The sequence below is a fragment of the Ursus americanus genome, chromosome 21 (assembly GCF_024610735.1).
Source record: "Ursus americanus isolate L20-20 chromosome 21, mUrsAme1.1.p, whole genome shotgun sequence".
Taxonomy (NCBI): domain Eukaryota; kingdom Metazoa; phylum Chordata; class Mammalia; order Carnivora; family Ursidae; genus Ursus; species Ursus americanus.
Genome location: NC_142147.1, coordinates 53065328 through 53082773, shown reverse-complemented (window position 1 = coordinate 53082773; position 17446 = coordinate 53065328). Strand labels below are relative to the sequence as shown.

Here is a 17446-nt window from a genome sequence, read left to right as displayed (position 1 = left end):
TCTCCCCAGCGTGATGCCTTTCTTTCTTAGCTGGGCTTCTCGTTGGAAATTTAGGGAGTGCGTCAGTGAAGAGTCCCTTGGCAGCAAGTAACAAGATAAATGGTGGCAAAATAAGTGCTGGTTTGAGGCTGGCTCAGCAACGTAGCGACCCCGTGAAGGACCTGAGCTCTCTGCGCCCTTCTGCCCGGCCACTCTCCATGGGTTGGGACATTGTCTTATGTGGCAAGATGGCTGCTGGAGCTCCAGGCATCACCTCTTCATACAACTGTATCTGAAGACAAAAGGAAGGGAGCAAGGTTCCCTTCCCATGCCCCTTCCCTCGACCAACCTCATGAGCGGGGAGAAAACTTTCCTGCAAGCCCATCGGCAAAATTCCCTTATTGACCCCAAATGAGCCACATCACTGCAAGGGAGGCTGGGAAACCAAACATCTCAGCCTGTATCGTGGGAGGTGGGTCTGATCGGAAAGGTGGAAACAACTAAAGCATCTGTCTCAGGGAAGGAAAGGATGTGAGGTGTTCTGGTTAAAGATTGGGATGAAAGAGGCCTTTAGGGAAATAGAGGTCTTAGATCTTTTTGGAAAGGTGAAGGCTGGGGTCCTGGGTACCTGGGTCCTCTATATCTTTTTTACATCAGTTAGACCTTTCATTTCCTTTATTTTTTTTAAAGATTTTATTTATTTATGTGACAGAGAGAGAGACAGCCAGCGAGAGAGGGAACACAGCAGGGGGAGTGGGAGAGGAAGAAGCAGGCTCATAGCGGAGGAGCCCGATGTGGGACTCGAACCCAGTACGCCGGGATCACACCCTGAGCCGAAGGCAGATGCTTAACTACTGCACTACCCAGGCGCCCCCTTTCATTTACTTTTTAATCACTAGTAAGAAACCTGACACCACAACTTGGCTTATACATATTCAGGGAGACTGTATTGCTTATGTAAATGAAGGTGGGCATCAGGTAAGTTCTGATCCAGCTGCTCAAATGATGTCACCATGGACTCAGTTTCTTTAGACCTTCCTCTCTGTATTCCATAGTGTTTCTCCCATTCTCAGCCTGTACATGCTATCTTCCCCACCACCGCTATCCCTACAGACCCAAGATCTGCCGCGTAATGGGGAAAAGCAACTGTGCAGATCTAGATAGACCTCACATCATTGTGTAATGCGTCAATTCCAAATCTACCAAGAGAGAAGGTAGAAATGACGCTGGGGAGGCACCACCAATGACCCTTTGCCCTCCACTCCCCCAAATCCTTAATGACCCTGACACTTGCAGGCAGAGACTTTGGAAAAAGGTGTTTATTGGTGTGGTGGTCTCAACACTCCCCATGAATCGGAACACACGGCCCCCAGGGCCCCCCGCCCCCTCCCTGGCATCCCTCCCCCGCCCCTCCCGAACCCCTGGACCCTGGGGATGGAAGACAATGTGGGATGGGGCCCACGCCCCCGTCTGAGGTACAGTCACTGCCCCTTGCCCCCCTGCCCCTGCTCTGAGCTCTTCCTCCCCAAGCTCTGGGTAGTGTGGTTTGGGGCAAGTGTTTCTAGAGGGTCTCCCAGGAGTCAGAGCTGGTGACTTGACATCTTGGTCTGGACTGGGGATGTCTGTTGATGCCTCTCTCTTCCCCACTTTGTGTGATGTGGTGTGCCAGGATTGCATATTCCTACCATCAGAGCTGAGGTTACAGCCTCTCAGCGCCCCCTCCTGACAAGTTGCCCGCCCTCCGGGGAACTACAGACCGGTCACCAGCTCTGGAGCGGCTGGAGCCAGGGGGCTATTGCTGGTCACAGTCGCTGGTATGTGGGTGTGTGTCTATCGGAGTGTGTGTGAGGGCGGTCAGGTCAGCCTTTGGGAGGAACAGTTGGTGGAGAGGCCAGGGAGTGGTAGACCAGCAAGCCCACACCTGTGGGTGGCTGCAGGGGGCCAAGGGGAGTTCGGGGGCGGGGTAGGGCAAAGCACTGAGGCAGACAGGTGACCACAGACACCAGTCTGACAGTTGGATGGAAGCACCGATTGGCCCAGATGGGGCCAGAAAGTCGGGGGAGGGGAGGGGGGCAGAGAAAGTGGGAAGGTCTCAGGCTGCTGAGCCAGTGATGGGGCCTCCGGCTACAGGCAGCCAGTGGTTGAAAGCAAGGAGGCCCGAGCCAAGATGGAGATCCCCACCTGCTCACAAAGGCCGAATGATAGCTTGACAGGTGAGTACGCGACACCCCTCCTCACTCCCAACCCGCCCGGGAGACACTCTTTCAACAGGGAGGGGACGGGGTGGTGTGCGTGCATATATTGGGAACGCGGGGAGCCTGGAAGACCTCTCCTCACAGCTTCTGCCATGAAGCCCACATACCTACCTCCAGCCAGAGGTGAGAGACAGCAGCACTGGGGGCAGCGGGCGTGGGGGTTTTCAGGGAGGGAAGATGGCGGAGCCCCTTCCCCCCACACACATACACACACGGGCAGGCTCATGCTCTCACACACCCACTGCATACACACGATCCAGTTGACAGCCTGAGCTAAGAGAGGGGTGTGGGGTGGCCAGGGGTGGGTCACAATCGGAAACGTGAACGGTGGCGACAATGGCTGTAGAAAGATGCATAATTTTGCGTTATCCCTCACAGTGATGGGTTCTCTAAAGAGCCTTCCTCCTCTTCCTGCTCCTCCTCCCTTCTTCCTCCTCCTCGGTGGCAGAGAGCTCTTCCGCCCCCTCGAGACCCACGGCGCTTGCTCTCCCTTTTTCTCTCGCTCCCGGCCTCAGGCCCCGCGCAGGGGGAGGCGAGCTGCACTGGGTTCTTCCTACATCCTCCACCACAGCCAGCCCAGGGCGGAGAGGAGGGTCAGGGGCCCCGGGGGCCTCGGGGCCGAGTTCTCCAGGGATCCTGGGCCTGGGGAAAGAGAGAGGGTCACGGGGGTGGCCTGGGAAGGGGAGACCCCACGTGCGTCTTGCGGTGCCTTGCGTCCGCCCTGTCTCTGAGGGTCTCTTTGAGTGTCCCTCTCTAGGGGCCTTTCTGGGGCTTTCGCTCAGTGGGCCTGCTCTCCCCACTCTATCTCGCCGAACACCGTTTCTCGCTGCCACTCAGCCCCTCTCTCTTATTCCCTTTCTCAGATCTTCACGTCGTACAGTTTTGGTCTATCTGGCCACGAAGCGTCTTGCAGTGAGCACGGCCCAAAGAGTACTCTTGACTTTGCTCCCCGAGACTGGCTACTGCCCCCACCCCAGTCTCTCCCCACTTCAGTACTTTCCTACTACATCTCCGTTCACCCAGCTACTCGAGCCAACACCTGCGATCGCCACGACACCACTTCCTTCTTCCCTCCACCTTCAAAACATCTCCTTGATACAGGGACTCTGTGCCACCGCTCCTGGATTACGGCAGTAGCCCCCTCCCTGGTCCCTCTGCCTCCGTCTTGCGCCCCCTACAGGCCATTCCTCAAATAGCAGTCAGTGATTCTCCCTAGAAGCGTCAACCACTTGGTCATTCCCCAGGGGCCTCACCCTGTAGTAGAATAAAATCCAAAATCCTTTCTGTGGTCCATGAGACTTTGCCTCTCCCTTCCTGTTTAAACTCAGGCTCCACGGTGATCACTCTGCTCAGATCATGCTAGCCTCCTTGCTGGGCCTTTGCTGACATACACCGTTCCCCTTGCCTGCAAAGCTCTTCCCGCACAGCTTGGCTGGACTGGCTGCTTCTTACCATTCAAGTCTCAGTTCCGCCCCCTAGTGGGCGCTCAATGATTCGACATGCATTGAAGGGATGGGTTTCTCGCTCAGTCGCATTGCTTGGGTCTCAGCGTCCGTCACCTTCCCAAGCTGGAGATCTGTCTGAGGCAGTCCCGGCCCCGCTCCCCGGCCCCCCGCCCGCCCCTCCCTCTCGGACTCACGCAGGAGCCGCATGGATGCGCTGGACGTTCCCAGCCGGTTGGCGGCGCGACACGTGTAGTTGCCGTAATGCCGGGCGCTCACGTTGGCGAAGAGAAGCATCGAGCGGGTGCGCTCCGTCTGCACCTTCAGGCCCTCGGCTGTGCCGCTGATCAGCCTGCCGGGGATCCGGGTCAGGGACCGGGCCGTGGGACACCGGCCCGGGACCCCCTCGGGACGCAGAGCCCACTCCCCTCTCCCGATTCTCTGGCTCCCCAATTTCCCGGAGACCCCACATTCTGCTCCCTACCCTAGAAACCCCTAGCTTCGGGCTCTAGCTCCCCATGGGTCCCCGACCACTCCCACAGACACCCCTCTCCAGGCACCCCTGCCACTCAGGGTCACTGGACTCTCCCAACGTGTGCCCCCAATCTCTACACGCTCCCAGACCCTGCTGGACCCCAACCCCAATGGTCCTCTGAAGCTTCCCCACCACATCCTCAGCATCGACCCCCGAACTTCTCCATGAATAGCCCAAAGAGACCAGGGCCCCAACATTCATCATTGTGGGACCCAAGTTTCCAGTAAGCCCCCGAGACCTCGCTGGGGCCCAGCGGACCCCATCCCCTAGAAGCTGGGTTCCCCAGTTCTCGGGATCTAGGGCTCGGCTACCTTCCCCACCCCCCTCGGCCTGCCCCGGTGCTGTCCTCACAGTCTGTCATCCTTGTACCACTGGAAGTCCGCGGGGGGCACCGCCATGGCTTCGCAGCGCAGGAGGGCGGCCCGGCCCAGGGCCGTGCGGGCGCTGGTCACGTCCGTGATGGTTGGAGGATCTGGCGAGGGGCGAAAGTAAGTGACTTCTCCCAGCGAGGCGGGGACTAAGGGGTTGTGTCCCCATCCTCCTCCTCCCTCCTTCCCAAGAGTCCAGCACTTCTATCCTCCTCTTCAGGGACCCAGAGCCTGCCCCCCTTTCATGCCCAGGGCCAAGGGGAAAGGGGCTCACAGTTGACTGTGACCAGCACACGGCGGCTGTCGGGCGCTGAGTTCACGCCGTTGTGAGTCACGCACTCATATTCCCCGGCCTGGCCTCGCTGGATGTCGGAAATCTCCAGGATCTCGCCCTCCGAGGTGAAGCCGTCTGTGCGGGGAGGGAAGGGGAGGGGGCGGGGCCGGACACAAACACTTAACACGGGACAACACGGGCACAACACGGACACACATCAGCGGGGCAGGCACCGCAGGGCCTGGAGTGCCCGGGTCAGCGAGAGCCAGGAGGGGTTTGCAGGGGTTTGGGGTGGGGTGTGTGGGTCCCCGGCCTGGGATCTCCTGCTAGGGGTGGGACAGGGAATGAGGGACTGGGGCCTAGTAACTCGAACCCAATGGGGAGGGTCCTAGAATTTGGGGATGCTGTTGCATCCAGGGCTCTGGGAGCTCACGATTCAGATCATGGGGTGCCCAGTATCCAGTGGGGAGGATCCCAGGATCTTGGAGCTCAGAAAGAGCCAGATAATACAGACACCCCCCCCGGGGGGGGCGGGTCCAGAGTTCTGGGATCTTATTCTTGGGTTCAGGGAATCAGGATCTAGTATATGGGACAGCAATCCAGTCATCTGGGGGCTCAAGACACAACACCAGGTTCAGAAGAGCCTTTGGGACTGAGGGCATCCAGGGATCCAGGATCTCAAGCTTAGGACTGGGGGAAAGGACCCAGGATCTGAGACCTAGTTACTGGGTTCTGGGGTCTTGGGGGATAGAGTGATTGGCACCATTGGTCTCTAAAGACCCAGTGAATGAGGGTCTAGGGATCCGGGGGATGGGGTGAGATCCTGGGAAAAGGGTGGTGGGTGTCTAGGATCTGGGATGTCATGTTCAGGTACCTCGGTGCTATGTTTGGGGGAAGCCTAGAGTAGTGGTTCTCAGCTCCATCACCAGAATCCCCTGAAGGGCTTGTGAAAACAGACTGGGGGGGGGGGGCTGTAATTCGTTAGGCCTGGGATGGGCCCAGAACGCGCATTTCTGGCAAGCTCCCAGTGGTGCCGATTCTGCTGGTCTGGGGCCGCTAGTTGCCACCTGACTTAGGGTTAGTGGCAGGGATTCAGAACCCAGAATTAAGCGAGCTGGTGGGGAAGAGACCAGGGGTACTGGGGTGGGGACAGGGGGCAGGCTGGGGTCTAGCAGGTGAGTTAGAGGAAAGGGTTCGGGCCTGCAGGTGGCGAAGGCTCTAAGGCTCTGGGGGCTGCTGGTGACATAACGGGAACCGGGTGGGAGGGGGAAAGCAAGTCATGACAAGGGTTTGGGGGGATGAGAGATGGAGGAAAGGGGGACTCTGGAAATCGAGCTAGGGGCATGGGGAATCGAGGGGCCCAGACTGTGGAGTGGGGAAAGGGGCTTTGGGCCAGGGGTGGGGTCCTCACCTCGGAGCTGCCTCCAGGTGACTGTGGGCTCCGGCCGTCCCACGGCCAGGCAAAGCAGGTTCACGCTGCCCCCCTCATTCACGGTCACAGGCGACGAGATGTTCACGATGCGGGCGGGGACTGCAGGCCAGGAGGGGAGAGGTCAGCAAGAGGCTGAATATGGCCTCCAAGGACCCGGAGCCCCCGCCCCCAGCCCCTCCTTCCTCAGACCCAGGGGTCCAAGCCAACATGCGTTCTAAGAATTTCTATGTGTTTCTCCCTTGCCTCTGGGTCTGGCTCCTTGTCTAACTGCACGTCTCTCTCTTTCCCGTTCTTTCTCAGTCTCTGTCTGTCTGTCTGTCTCTCTCTCCCTTTATCCTAACTTGGTTTCTCTTCCTTCTGGTCTGAATTCCTCCCACCTTATGTCTGTCTACTTTTATTTATTAATTATTATTCTTATTTTAAACAATTAATTTCTATAGCAAATACTCATACGGTGCTTCCGGCGTGGTAACCCTGTTCGAAGAGTTCTACACAAATGAGCTCATTACCCCTTCAGCGCCCTGCCACGCCCCGGGGTAGGTGCTGCTGTATTCATCCATTCTAACGCACGTGGCTGTTTCTCCCACCCATCAGAACACTGTTCCAGTCACGATGGCCGGACAACACAGGGCGCCGGGGTTTAATTGGCAGGGTTATTTTTCTTTTCTTTTTTGGCAGAGCGCAAGATAAAGATGCCCCTTCCAGTTGACCATGTCTTGGATTTGAGGCACGACAGAGTCAACCCATTTTGCAGATGAGGAGTCCGAGGCCTCCCTGCTTGCTCAGGGTCCCTCAGCACCTGGGGGGTCTGGATCCCGAGTCGGGGCTCGTCATGGCCCCGCTGGGCTGTCTCTGTCTCTGGGTCCTTGTCTCTCCAACTGCTCCCTCCAGCCACCCGAGCTCTGTCTCCTGCTGCTCTCTCTGTCTCCTGCCCACCCCTCCCTCTCTGCGTTCGGGGGGCATCCAGCCACGTGCGATGTGCTCTGCGCACCTGACTCATTTTCTCCCCTGGTCCCTGCAGCGCCGCCCCGTTTCCGGTACCAGCTCTGCCCCCAGCTGAAGGTCTCAGCTCAGACATTGTGTCTGGGAAGCCGCCTCCTTAGAAAGTCAGCTTCCAAAGGGCAGGGACAGCCCGCCTGGCTCCTTCCCCACCCCCAGCGCCTAGAGCAATCCTGCACGTAGTAGGTGCTTGACCAACAGAGATGAGTGAATGGCTGCAACTTTCTCCCAGCACCCCCTCACCCCTGCAGCTCTCATGCCCTAGAAGCTGTCATGTTGGGGGGTCCCCTTCTGGGTGACTGTCCCTGCTTCTGCTTGGCTGAAATCTGCGAGGACGGGGGTGTGTGCCCTCCACACCATGTATCCCCAGGACCAGGGAGCGGACAATTGGTGAGGACTCGAGGAATCCTCCCCCCACCCCGTGCCCTCCCCCCTGCCCCCCCGCCACCCAAAGCCCGGCCAAGGGCTCACCGTGGACGATGAGGTAGACCTGAGTGGTGTACGGCTGGTGGCGGGTCTGGAAGGAGCAGGTGTAGAGGCCCTCGTCGCCGAGCCCCACCTGGGTGATGAGGATGGAGAACTCCTCGGGCGTGTTGATCAGCAGCTGCACCCGCGGGTCGCTGGTCCAGCGGTCATTGCCCGCGTACAGGATGTTGGAGCGGTTCAGCCAGGCCACGCGGGTCACGTGCTCGTCAATGAAGCAGCTTCAGGGAGGACAAGGAAGGGGGCTTCTTCTCTCCCCCACCCCAAACAGCCCTCCGGGTTCCTCCATCGCAGGGGCTTGGGGATGGGGAGAGGAAGGCCCACTGCATCGCCAATTCCCACTGAAGCCCCGTGAGGCGGAGGTGACTGTGCCCATTTTATAGGCGGGTAAACTGAGCCTCAGGTTTGAGCCCAAGTGCACAGCGGAAGGGTAGCTGATGGTTACCGAGTGATGTTGTGTGCTACAGACTGGAAAAGTATCGGGAGCACTCTGGGAGAGACAGGCAGGGATGCAGAGATGAGCGGGAGAGACCCAGGGAGAGGGGGACAGAGGCCCAGAGGGAGGGGCGGACCCACTGTGGGGAGCAGCACCGATCGGGGGAAATAAGCCCGGCTCTCATCTGTGAAGCGGGCACAGTGTGCCGTGCTCGTGTACAAAATCTTGCATCCGCATGACAGCCTTGACAGTGGTTATCACTCCTCCACCCATTTGACAGATGGGGACACTGAGGCCCAGGCACGGATCCGGGCCCAGAGTCCCTGCCCCCAACCACCTCTCCTGACGGACAGGGGCCAGGCTGTGCGTGCAGGTCGGGACTGTCTTGCTGAGGAAGCTGAAGGAGCCGGACTGGGTGACTTCGGAGTCCCCGAGATGGGAGGTACCTGAGAGTGGCGTTGTCACCTTCGCACACTGTGTAGTTGTCCGCGGGAGAGCTGAACTCCAGGCTCTGGGACAGCAGCCCTGCAGAAGGGAGGGGCAGCTCAGCAGGGACTGGACGCGTCTGCACACACGCGCACACGCCCTTGCAGCCACAGACATTTCCCACAGCCCCTGGCACGCACATTCATCGACGTTTCCAGAGACGCACGGCAGGTGCGCTCAGAGCAAACACACGCCACACGTTCCTTTCTGCACGCTCACGCCGACTCAGACTCGGACACACACGCCTACACACCTCCAGAGACAGGGAGACAGCATCCCAGTCACAGCACACACACGTGTGCACACACATTCACACACACGTGTGCAGATACACAATTGCATAAACGTGTATGCAGACACACCCGCAGGCACATGTACAGATACACGTGTGCACGGGAATACACGTACATGTGCACACACGCGTACACACAGATGCACGCACACACGCTCAAAGTTCAAGAACACACAGAGCCACGTACAGGTCACACAGACGTGCACGCACGTGGGCATACACACACATACCTGTACACATATCAATGCAGAAACGCGTGGAAAGACACACAGAGCCACCCACGAGCGTCCGCAGACGTACAGACGCAGACGCAGGCGTGTGCCCGCTCAGCCGCACACCTATCGCAGATGCAGGCACACCCTCGGGCCCCGTGTACAGCCCCGCACACGCGCCTGCCCGTGCTCGTGGAGCACACTTGCAGGCGCACGCCCACGCCTGCCCGTGCCCTCCCCGCAGCTCATGGGCACCAGCGCCCGGCAGAGCCCCCACCCCCACCTATTCATCTCCGTGGACCGTGGCCAGTGGGCTGGCCCCGGGCCAGGGAGTGGGGGCTGGGCCTGCGGAGGCGGCGGATGGAGCCGGCACCAGGCGGGGGAGAGGAGGCTGGATGACCTTGGATGCCTGGGGAAGGAGGGCCCTGCGTGGGGCTGCCCTGCCCCCGCCCTGGCGCGGGCAGCTAATTAATCTAATGAATTAATTGCCCGTGCCGCCCCAGTGACTCCCGGGGGCCCTCTCCATCAGCAGCCCCTCAGGACCGGGCTGGGGCCGAGCCAGTGCGGGGCGGGGGCTCCCCAGGTCCCAGGGTTTGGGGTGGGCCCTGCAGCCCCTCGCCGTGGCCGGAGTCACTTCTGGAGGCAGGGAAGGGGCCTGCCTTCCCCCGAGCTGTGCACACACAGCCCTGGTAACAGCAGGAGACGGCCGGGAGGTGGACACACACAGAGACAGACCCGTCGCCAGAGCCCAGGGAAGACACCCAGGGCCCCGGCTGCGCCAGGAAACAGTCCCACGCTCCAGCCCCTGAAGGGCAAAGGGGCCTGCTCAGGGGCCCTGGTGCACACACGCTCCTGCTGACCCACAGCCCGGGACCCACACCCAGCGGAAGGTCACCCCCCATAAACAGCTAGACCCACACCATTGCGCTGACACCAGCCCCTCAGGGCAGGCGAGTTTACGTGCAACCAGTGACAGCCCCATCCAGGGGGCCGTGTCTGTCTCGCTCTCTCACACACGCACACAGGCCTAATCAGTCACGCTGACACCACGAGCCCAAGGGCCATGCTCGCCACCCTCCACCCCTGCCCTCTGGAGAGTCGTGCAGAGAGCTACCGCGCACAAGGAAGCAGTTACACTGTCACAGCCTCTCAAATACAAAGGAGTGCCCTGGGCCAAGAACCGGGCGCAGGCCGTCACGCTGTCACCTACGATCAGATCACACACGCACGTCTGCAGACACCCGCGCCACAGGGCTTGGCATACTCCTGCTCACACACTCCTGGACCCGGGCTTCTCCACTTTGGCCCCACTAACGTTTGGGCCGGCTGCTTCTCCACCGTGGGGACTGTTGTGTGCCCACACGAGGGACGGTGGGGACCCCGCACTGCAGGACGCTCAGCAGCATCCCCGGCCTTTATCCATTCCATGCTGGTAGCTCCCCCCACGTCACAGTGGTGACACCACACCTGCCTCTGGACGTTGCCAGATGCCCTGCAGGGGGCAAAATCCCCCCTCCTCGCCCGGTAACAGGTTCAAGGTTACAGGAGGCCTAGAGGTGAAGACGGAGCTGTCCAAGGTCCCCCAGTCTTCAGGGACCCAGGCCTCACCCAGCTGCTGCCCACGGGAGCTAGACCCACAGACACAGGCAGGCAGGACCTCAGTCCTACGTCCCGGCAGACAGAATACAGGCAGACACACGCTCCTTCCAGAAGGATCTTTCCAACACTCAGAGCTGCCCCCACCGCTCCCATGGCTCCCTACTGCCCCCAGGACAAAGGCCCAGCCCCTCCACCTGGGTCCAGGGCCTTGGGGTCACTCTCCTGCTTTGTGTCCCCGAGCGTGTGTGTGTGGCCCAGCTCCGCGTTCCCCACTTTTCTCCTCAACCCTCTGTCCCGCCGTTTATGACAAAAATGCTTCTCCTTCTCCAGGGGCCTAGTGTAATAGGCCCCTCCTAGGAGAGACAGCCCCTATAGCTCCTGCCCTGCTCCCAGGGCACCTGGGGTCAGAGTCATCTGGCTCCCCCACCAGCTCCTCCAGGGCAGAGCCAAGCCCAGACCATCTGTGTCCCCAGCACTCCCAGCGCGAGGCTCAGCTGAGGGCGGTCCCCCGAGATCAGTGATGAAGGAATCCATGTCTCCGGCGGGTCTTGGATTTTTGGTCCCTGTGTCTATAAATCTGGATGTCGTGAGTCTGCATAGCTGTCTCACACAATTCCCAGGCTCCAGGATCAGGACCGCCCTCCCTGCTGTGTGACCTTGGGCAAGTCCCTTCCCTTTCCTGGGCTTCAGTAAGTGGACGTAGGGGTCGGTTTGGTCGTTCCACCTCCCGCTCTGTCCCTGAGCATGGCTCTTCCGTCTGTCTCGTCCGGACCACCCCGGGATCCTGTCTGAGCCTGCTTCCCTCACCAGATGGCAGCCCCTCAGGGAGGGGCCCGGGTCTGACCCACCTCCCGGCTTCCAGCATTGCTGGCTCTCTGGGCCTGGCCCCCAGGAGGCCTCGAAAGCTGTTTAATGTATAAATAAATAGGCTGGTGCACAGGAGATCCACTCTGTAGGAATTCTGCTTGGAAAACTCTCCCTTAATTCTGGGAAGCCCTCCCTCCCCCCTCCAAGCCAGGTCTGTTATTCCCACAGTGCCTGGACTATCTCCATTAGAGCTCACATCATGCTGTGGTGGCCATCTGTGTCTGTTTCCCCCCTCAGACTAGAAGTTTCTTGAGGGCAGAGCCTGGGTCTGACTCAGGTCTGTATCCTCAGCATCTCCCAGCATACGGCCTAGCCCTGGAAGGCCCTGGGAAATACTTGTCGAAAGAGTGAATGTAAATTGATACTAACGACACGTGTCTCTAATTCTTGAACTCCTACTCATTCTTCAAGACCCAAACTCAAAGGCCCCCTCCTCCAGGAAGTCCTCCCTGACTGTTCAAGACAGAGAGTCTCAACCCTTTCTACTGGATACCCTCAGACTCAGCTGGGACAGTGTTCAGGGGTGCCTCCCCGGCCTGAATCTTGGCTGTGTCCCCAGGAGCTGAGCTTAGCCCAGAACAGGGAAGTGTTTGTAGGGAGAATGAATGGTCTCGAGAGACTGGATAAGAAAGCTGGGAGGAATCTGTGCTAGGAGATCAAATGTCTGCCCTACCATTTCCGGGCTGGGTGACCTCCGGACAGTCTGAGCCTCAGTTTCCCCATCTATAAAAAGGAGAAAAAAACAACAGTCCTTCCCTCTGAGGGTTTTGTGAGGGATTCCATGAGAACATGCAAGCAAAACGTTTAGCTCAGCACTTAGCATGCAGAAAGGGTCCAATAAATGCTAGCTGCTCGTAACAGCACCTTCTTTTTTAAGAAACATCTCTTGCTATCCCTGGTTCAGTGTCAGCTCCCCGGGGGTGGGGGCGGGGCCGGAGCATCCGTTGCTCTGTGCCCCGCACCCACCCGAGTTGAGTCGGCGACTCATGTACAGGTGACCTGTCAGCATCTGTTCTGATGCCACCAAGCCAGCGTAACCGCGCCACTGAAAGAACAGACTGGGGACCGGGGCTGCCTGGGTTCGAGTCCCCGCGCTGCCAGTTAGTGGCACAAATTCCTTCACCTCCCTGGGACTCAGGTTTCTCCCTGTGTAAATGGGGGACCGTCACTGTGCCTCCCGCGTCGTGGTGTGGGTGGCGGGGAGCATGAAAAGAGCAAAGATTGAACCAAGCAACAAGTTCAACGCAGACCCTGCTGGCTGTGTGCTTGCCAAGAGCCCCACGGGTGCTGGCTGATGGGGGATGATGTGGCACATCTGGGGGGCTGGTCTGGGGGGCCGGTGGTGACTAGAAGGGCCGCTCGGGTCTCTGCCAGTCTGGACTAGTAGCCCTCACACCTGCTTGATGAATCAAGGGGTGAAGGTCACAGGTAGGTGAAGTTTCTCCCCTTAAGAGAGAAAGAGATTTCTAACAAGATGGGGGATCTTGGGTTGGAGTTAAGCACCTCCTGCCACCCCTCTAAGGGGGAACTCTGGTGAAGCTGGGACCCCCCCCAATGCGGGGAGGATTGGATTCCACAGTTCTGGAACCCAGCGATGGGAAGCCGAGGCCCACACGTGTGTATGGCTTGTGGCGGTCACTCAGGGAGCTGTGGCAGAAACGAGGCTGGACCCAGGGAGGGGTGGGGGATGTGGTGGGAGGGGTTGTGGCTCTGGCAGGGAAGAGCTGGTGAGAAGGGGCTGGAACCCCCAGGGCCTCCTTCCTCTCTGCTGACCTTCCCAGGACAGATGCCTGGACACCTTGAGTCCAGACGCTGGGGCAAGAGCCCTGGAACTTTCCATGACACGTTGGCTGCTCCTTTCTGCTGGCTCCCACCTCAGGACCTTCACCTCCACTGTTCCCTCGGGATCTTTTAAGGGCCAACTTCTCTCCTTTCAGTCTGAACTCTGCTCCCAGCGGCTCAGAGAGGGCTCCCTCAAGCCCCAGAGCTCCCATGGTCAGCTTGTTCCTGAAGACACTTCCTTTCTTTACACTACCCGTCGTCACTCTCTGAAATTACCCGTTTACTTATTTGCTCGTTTTTAGGTTTTGATCTCTCTCCATCCCACTAGGGTGGAGGCTCCTTCAGAGCTCCGTGACTTCAGCTGGCTTGCTCACTGCTGCGTCTATACAGATCCCCAGTGCCCAGAACAGAGACTCCGTGCTCAGTAAATAGTTGCCAAATAACCAGTCCAGACAGACCAGGGCCACGGACAGTGGCCGGTGAGCCCCGTTCTGCCTGCCCCCCTCCGTCCAACACCCCTCACCAGCTGGCCAGGGATCGAAGGAGCCGCCCTACACGGCTTTGCTGCTGTGACCTCCGGAAGGGAATATATATATGTGTGAGTGTGAGTGTTGGCATGAGGAATTTAGAAAAGAAACTAAAGATAGAACCATATGGATGGATGCTGGGCAGCTAAAGTTAAGTGGAAAAAAAGCCAGTTGCAGAGAAATGGGCTTATTTTGTTTCTACCTCGGGGAAAAACATCGACCAACAAACCAATACCTTCCGTATGTTCAACTCTGCGGGTCTGACTTTGTGTGAGCGAGGGAAAGCCGGGACCTGGCTCTCTCTAGAGAGTGCGGAGAGTGCCCAGTGCGTTTTGGGAGAGGTAGGGCCGGGACAAGATGAGATCTGCCTAATACATACTTGTAAGGGATGGCTCACTTGCATGCCTTCCTTCTGGAATTTGGAAAAGAGCAAATGAATCAGAGAGGAGAGAAAATGCAATTTTGTGTATGTGCCCATCCCCACCCCTGCTTTTTCTCAGAGCACCCCAACTGTCAGTGGGTGGGGCTGCCTTGCTGCCACCCAGATCTGTCTCAGGCCATCCCCCACCCCATCGCCTCTTGCTCCCAGATCTCCCATGGGGAGCCCAAGGCCCAGGAGTGGGAGAGGACTTGACCTAGGTGACAGGCCACCTCCTGGCTCCAAGCAGCTCCCAGCCCAGGATTTGTGTATACCAGGGATTTCTGGGGGCTGGAAGACTCAAAGTGGAAAGTGGGAAGTTATCTTGAGACTGAAGGAAAAGAAGGGGTGGTGAAGGGAGAGGGGAGCAAGGACGGGGTCATGAGGGTACGAGGAGCGGGGGAAGGAGAAGACAAGAGAAGGACAAGGACAACAATGGGAGGTGTCGGTGACAGAGATGGGATGTGAATCCCCAGGAGTGAAAGGAGCGAGGACCAAGGGGGCTAGGAACGGGCTAGGAGCCAGGGGGCCGGGAAGAGACAGACACGCGTGTGTGATAATGAGAAGCAGTTCCCGAGGCAGGGAGGGACAGATGTGAAATTGTGCTGAGGCTAGCAGGGATGGAGAGCCAGAGACCCAGAGACAGAGACAACTGGGCTGTCCCCCAGAGCTAGGGAGCCTCTGGAAATGACCTAAAGAGACTAGTGACAGAGACAGAGAGATGCAGACAGACAGAGCGTCAGACAGTGATTCAGACAGGTCAGGCTGGAGGAACCCTCAAACTGACTGAGGGTCCAGCCTGCTGAGGCCCCATTGCTGGGGGTCCTGCGTGCGCGGACAGGCGTCCTGCGTGCACGGGCCGTGTTTGTGCGACTGTGGGTGTCTGCGGGTGCGGCTCTGGGTCAGACTCGGTGACGGGTGTTTATGTGTCTGTGCGTGAGCCGGTGTGTGTGTGTGGGAGGCTGAGAGTGGCTGCCTCCTTGAGACTGTTGAGGACTCTAGGTTGTCCCTGATTGTGTGTCCCTGACTGTAATCCTTGGTTCAGGGCAGGGCCTGGGGGAATCCTCCAGAAGCACTGAGTTAACCTTGATCCCTGCCTCCTGCCTTCTCTCTCCTCCACTCCCCAGGGGGCACGTCCTGGACCATCCCTGGGCCACCAGCCCGCTGGGGAGACACAGGGTCCAGCAGACAGCCACATCCTCTCTCCAGAGACTGCCTAGGTCACCCCTTCCCACTCCACACACCAGCCCCCAGCCCCATTCCTCCCCAGTCTCAGCAGGGCTGAGATTAACCCTTTGACCCCATGTTAACCTTTCCCTTCCCTCCCTTCTCAATCTGCCCCTCTCGCATCCTCAGTCCAGCCTCTGAACCCGGCTTTTCAGCCAGAGCTACCTACACCTGAGTCCCCAGCCCAGTGCCCCCAACTTCCTGGATCACCAGCTCCATTCCCCCACATAACCGCCACCTCCCAAACACTGACACTTTCTCCCCACCTAGATGACCCAGCTGGGAGGCCAGAGCCCCTCGTCCTTTCCTGGCCCTGGGATGGAGGTCTGTGGATACCCCTGCTGCGTTCTCTTACGACCCTGGGAAGACACCATCCCCCCACCTTGGCCCAGAAACGCCCACCCCAGTCCTCAGGCCAGGACCCCCTCAGGGACTGTCTCTACTCAGAGATGAAGACCCCCGACAGGACATCCCACTTCCCCTCCACACCCCAACTCAGTTCAGAGATCCTGCCCAGGGACCCTTACTTTAGCGTTTGATCCCCCTCCCTGACCCGGAGCCGCAGACTCCCGCCCCCAGGCCGGGATCAGGTGTCCGCGACCCTCTCACCGGCCGGGAGAAGCCGACCTCCGCCCCTAGGCCCAGGCTCGAGCCCCGGGACGCGGAACCCTGGCCCCCGGGCACGAATCCAGACGTCCGAGACCCCCTTCCCAGCCAGGGGGTGCAGCCCCCGGGCCCAGACCTCAGCGTCCGGGGGGCCTCCCTTCCCCGCCTGGGATGCAGTCCCCCACCCCCAATCCCCGCTCGGGACCCCGGCTTTCCGGCCGAGCCACCCCCCACCCCCCCGCCCCCGACGCTGCGGTACCTCGGCTGATGACGGCCAGGCCGGCCAGGGCGGCGGCGGCGAGAAGCCGGAGCCGGGCCCCGGGCGCAGGGGGGGGCATCGCGGCAGCGGCGGCGCGAAGGGGGAGGGGAAAGGGGGGGCCGGTCCGGGGCGCGCGAGGCCGGGGGGAGAGGGGGAGGGGGAGGGGGACCCCGCCTGCGGCTGCACCGGCCCGGGGGGCGGCGGGGGCGGGGGGAGGGGGCTGGGGGGGCGCGACGAGGCGGCCGGAGCTGCTGCAGACCCGGGGAGGGGGGCGGTGCTGACGGGCAGGAAGGCCGACCAATCAGGGGAGGCGGGGGGCCGGGGAGGCGGGGCCGAGGGGGGGTTGCTTGTTGGAGGGAGAGGCCTTTGTTACTGCGGCCCGGCCCCTACCCCCTCCCGCCCCGGGCGTCCCCACGTCTTCCCATCTAGGATCCCCAGAACCCCGGGTCGGGGACACTTCCTGAGCCCACCTCCCCTCTGCTTGGGGTCCCATTATCATCTTCCCTCAGACCCAGGAGTCCCAGTCCCCAGCCTCCTCCTCCCATAGACCCAGGAGTCCAGCCCCTAGCCTCTCCTCCCTCAGACCCAGGAGTCCAGGCCCCCAGCCCTCTCCTCCCTCAGACCCAGGAGTCTAGACCCCCAGCCCCCTCCTCTCAGACCCAGGAGTCCAGACCCCCAGTCCCCACCTCCCATTGACCCAGGAGTCCAGCCCCCAACCCCCCAGCCCTGTCCTCCCTCAGACCCAGGGATCCCGCCCCCAGCCCCTTCCTTCCTCAGACCCAGGAATCCAGGCCCCCAGTCCCCCAGCCCTCTCCTCCCTCAGACCCAGGAATCCAGGCCCCCAGCCCCCTCCTCCCATAGACCCAGAAATCCAGACCCCAGCCCTGTCCTCCCTCAAACCCAGGAATCCCGCCCCCAGCCCCTTCCTCCCTCAGATCCAAGAATCCAGGCCCCCAGCCCCCCAGCCC

The 17446-nt window shown here is 60.1% G+C and overlaps 1 protein-coding gene across 1 annotated transcript; it reads right to left on the bottom strand.

Moving 5' to 3' along the window:
- Positions 1-2738: 2738 nt before the first annotated feature.
- On the bottom strand, positions 2739-16578 carry IGLON5 (IgLON family member 5). The gene is made up of 8 exons (XM_087871223.1): positions 16479-16578; positions 8650-8728; positions 7756-7988; positions 6265-6384; positions 4854-4988; positions 4563-4683; positions 3874-4028; positions 2739-2876 (listed from the first exon to the last, which is right to left on the bottom strand). The coding sequence occupies exons 1-8, from the start codon at positions 16555-16557 to the stop codon at positions 2788-2790; spliced, it is 1011 nt and encodes a 336-aa protein (XP_087727349.1). The 5' UTR covers positions 16558-16578; the 3' UTR covers positions 2739-2787.
- Positions 16579-17446: the final 868 nt, after the last annotated feature.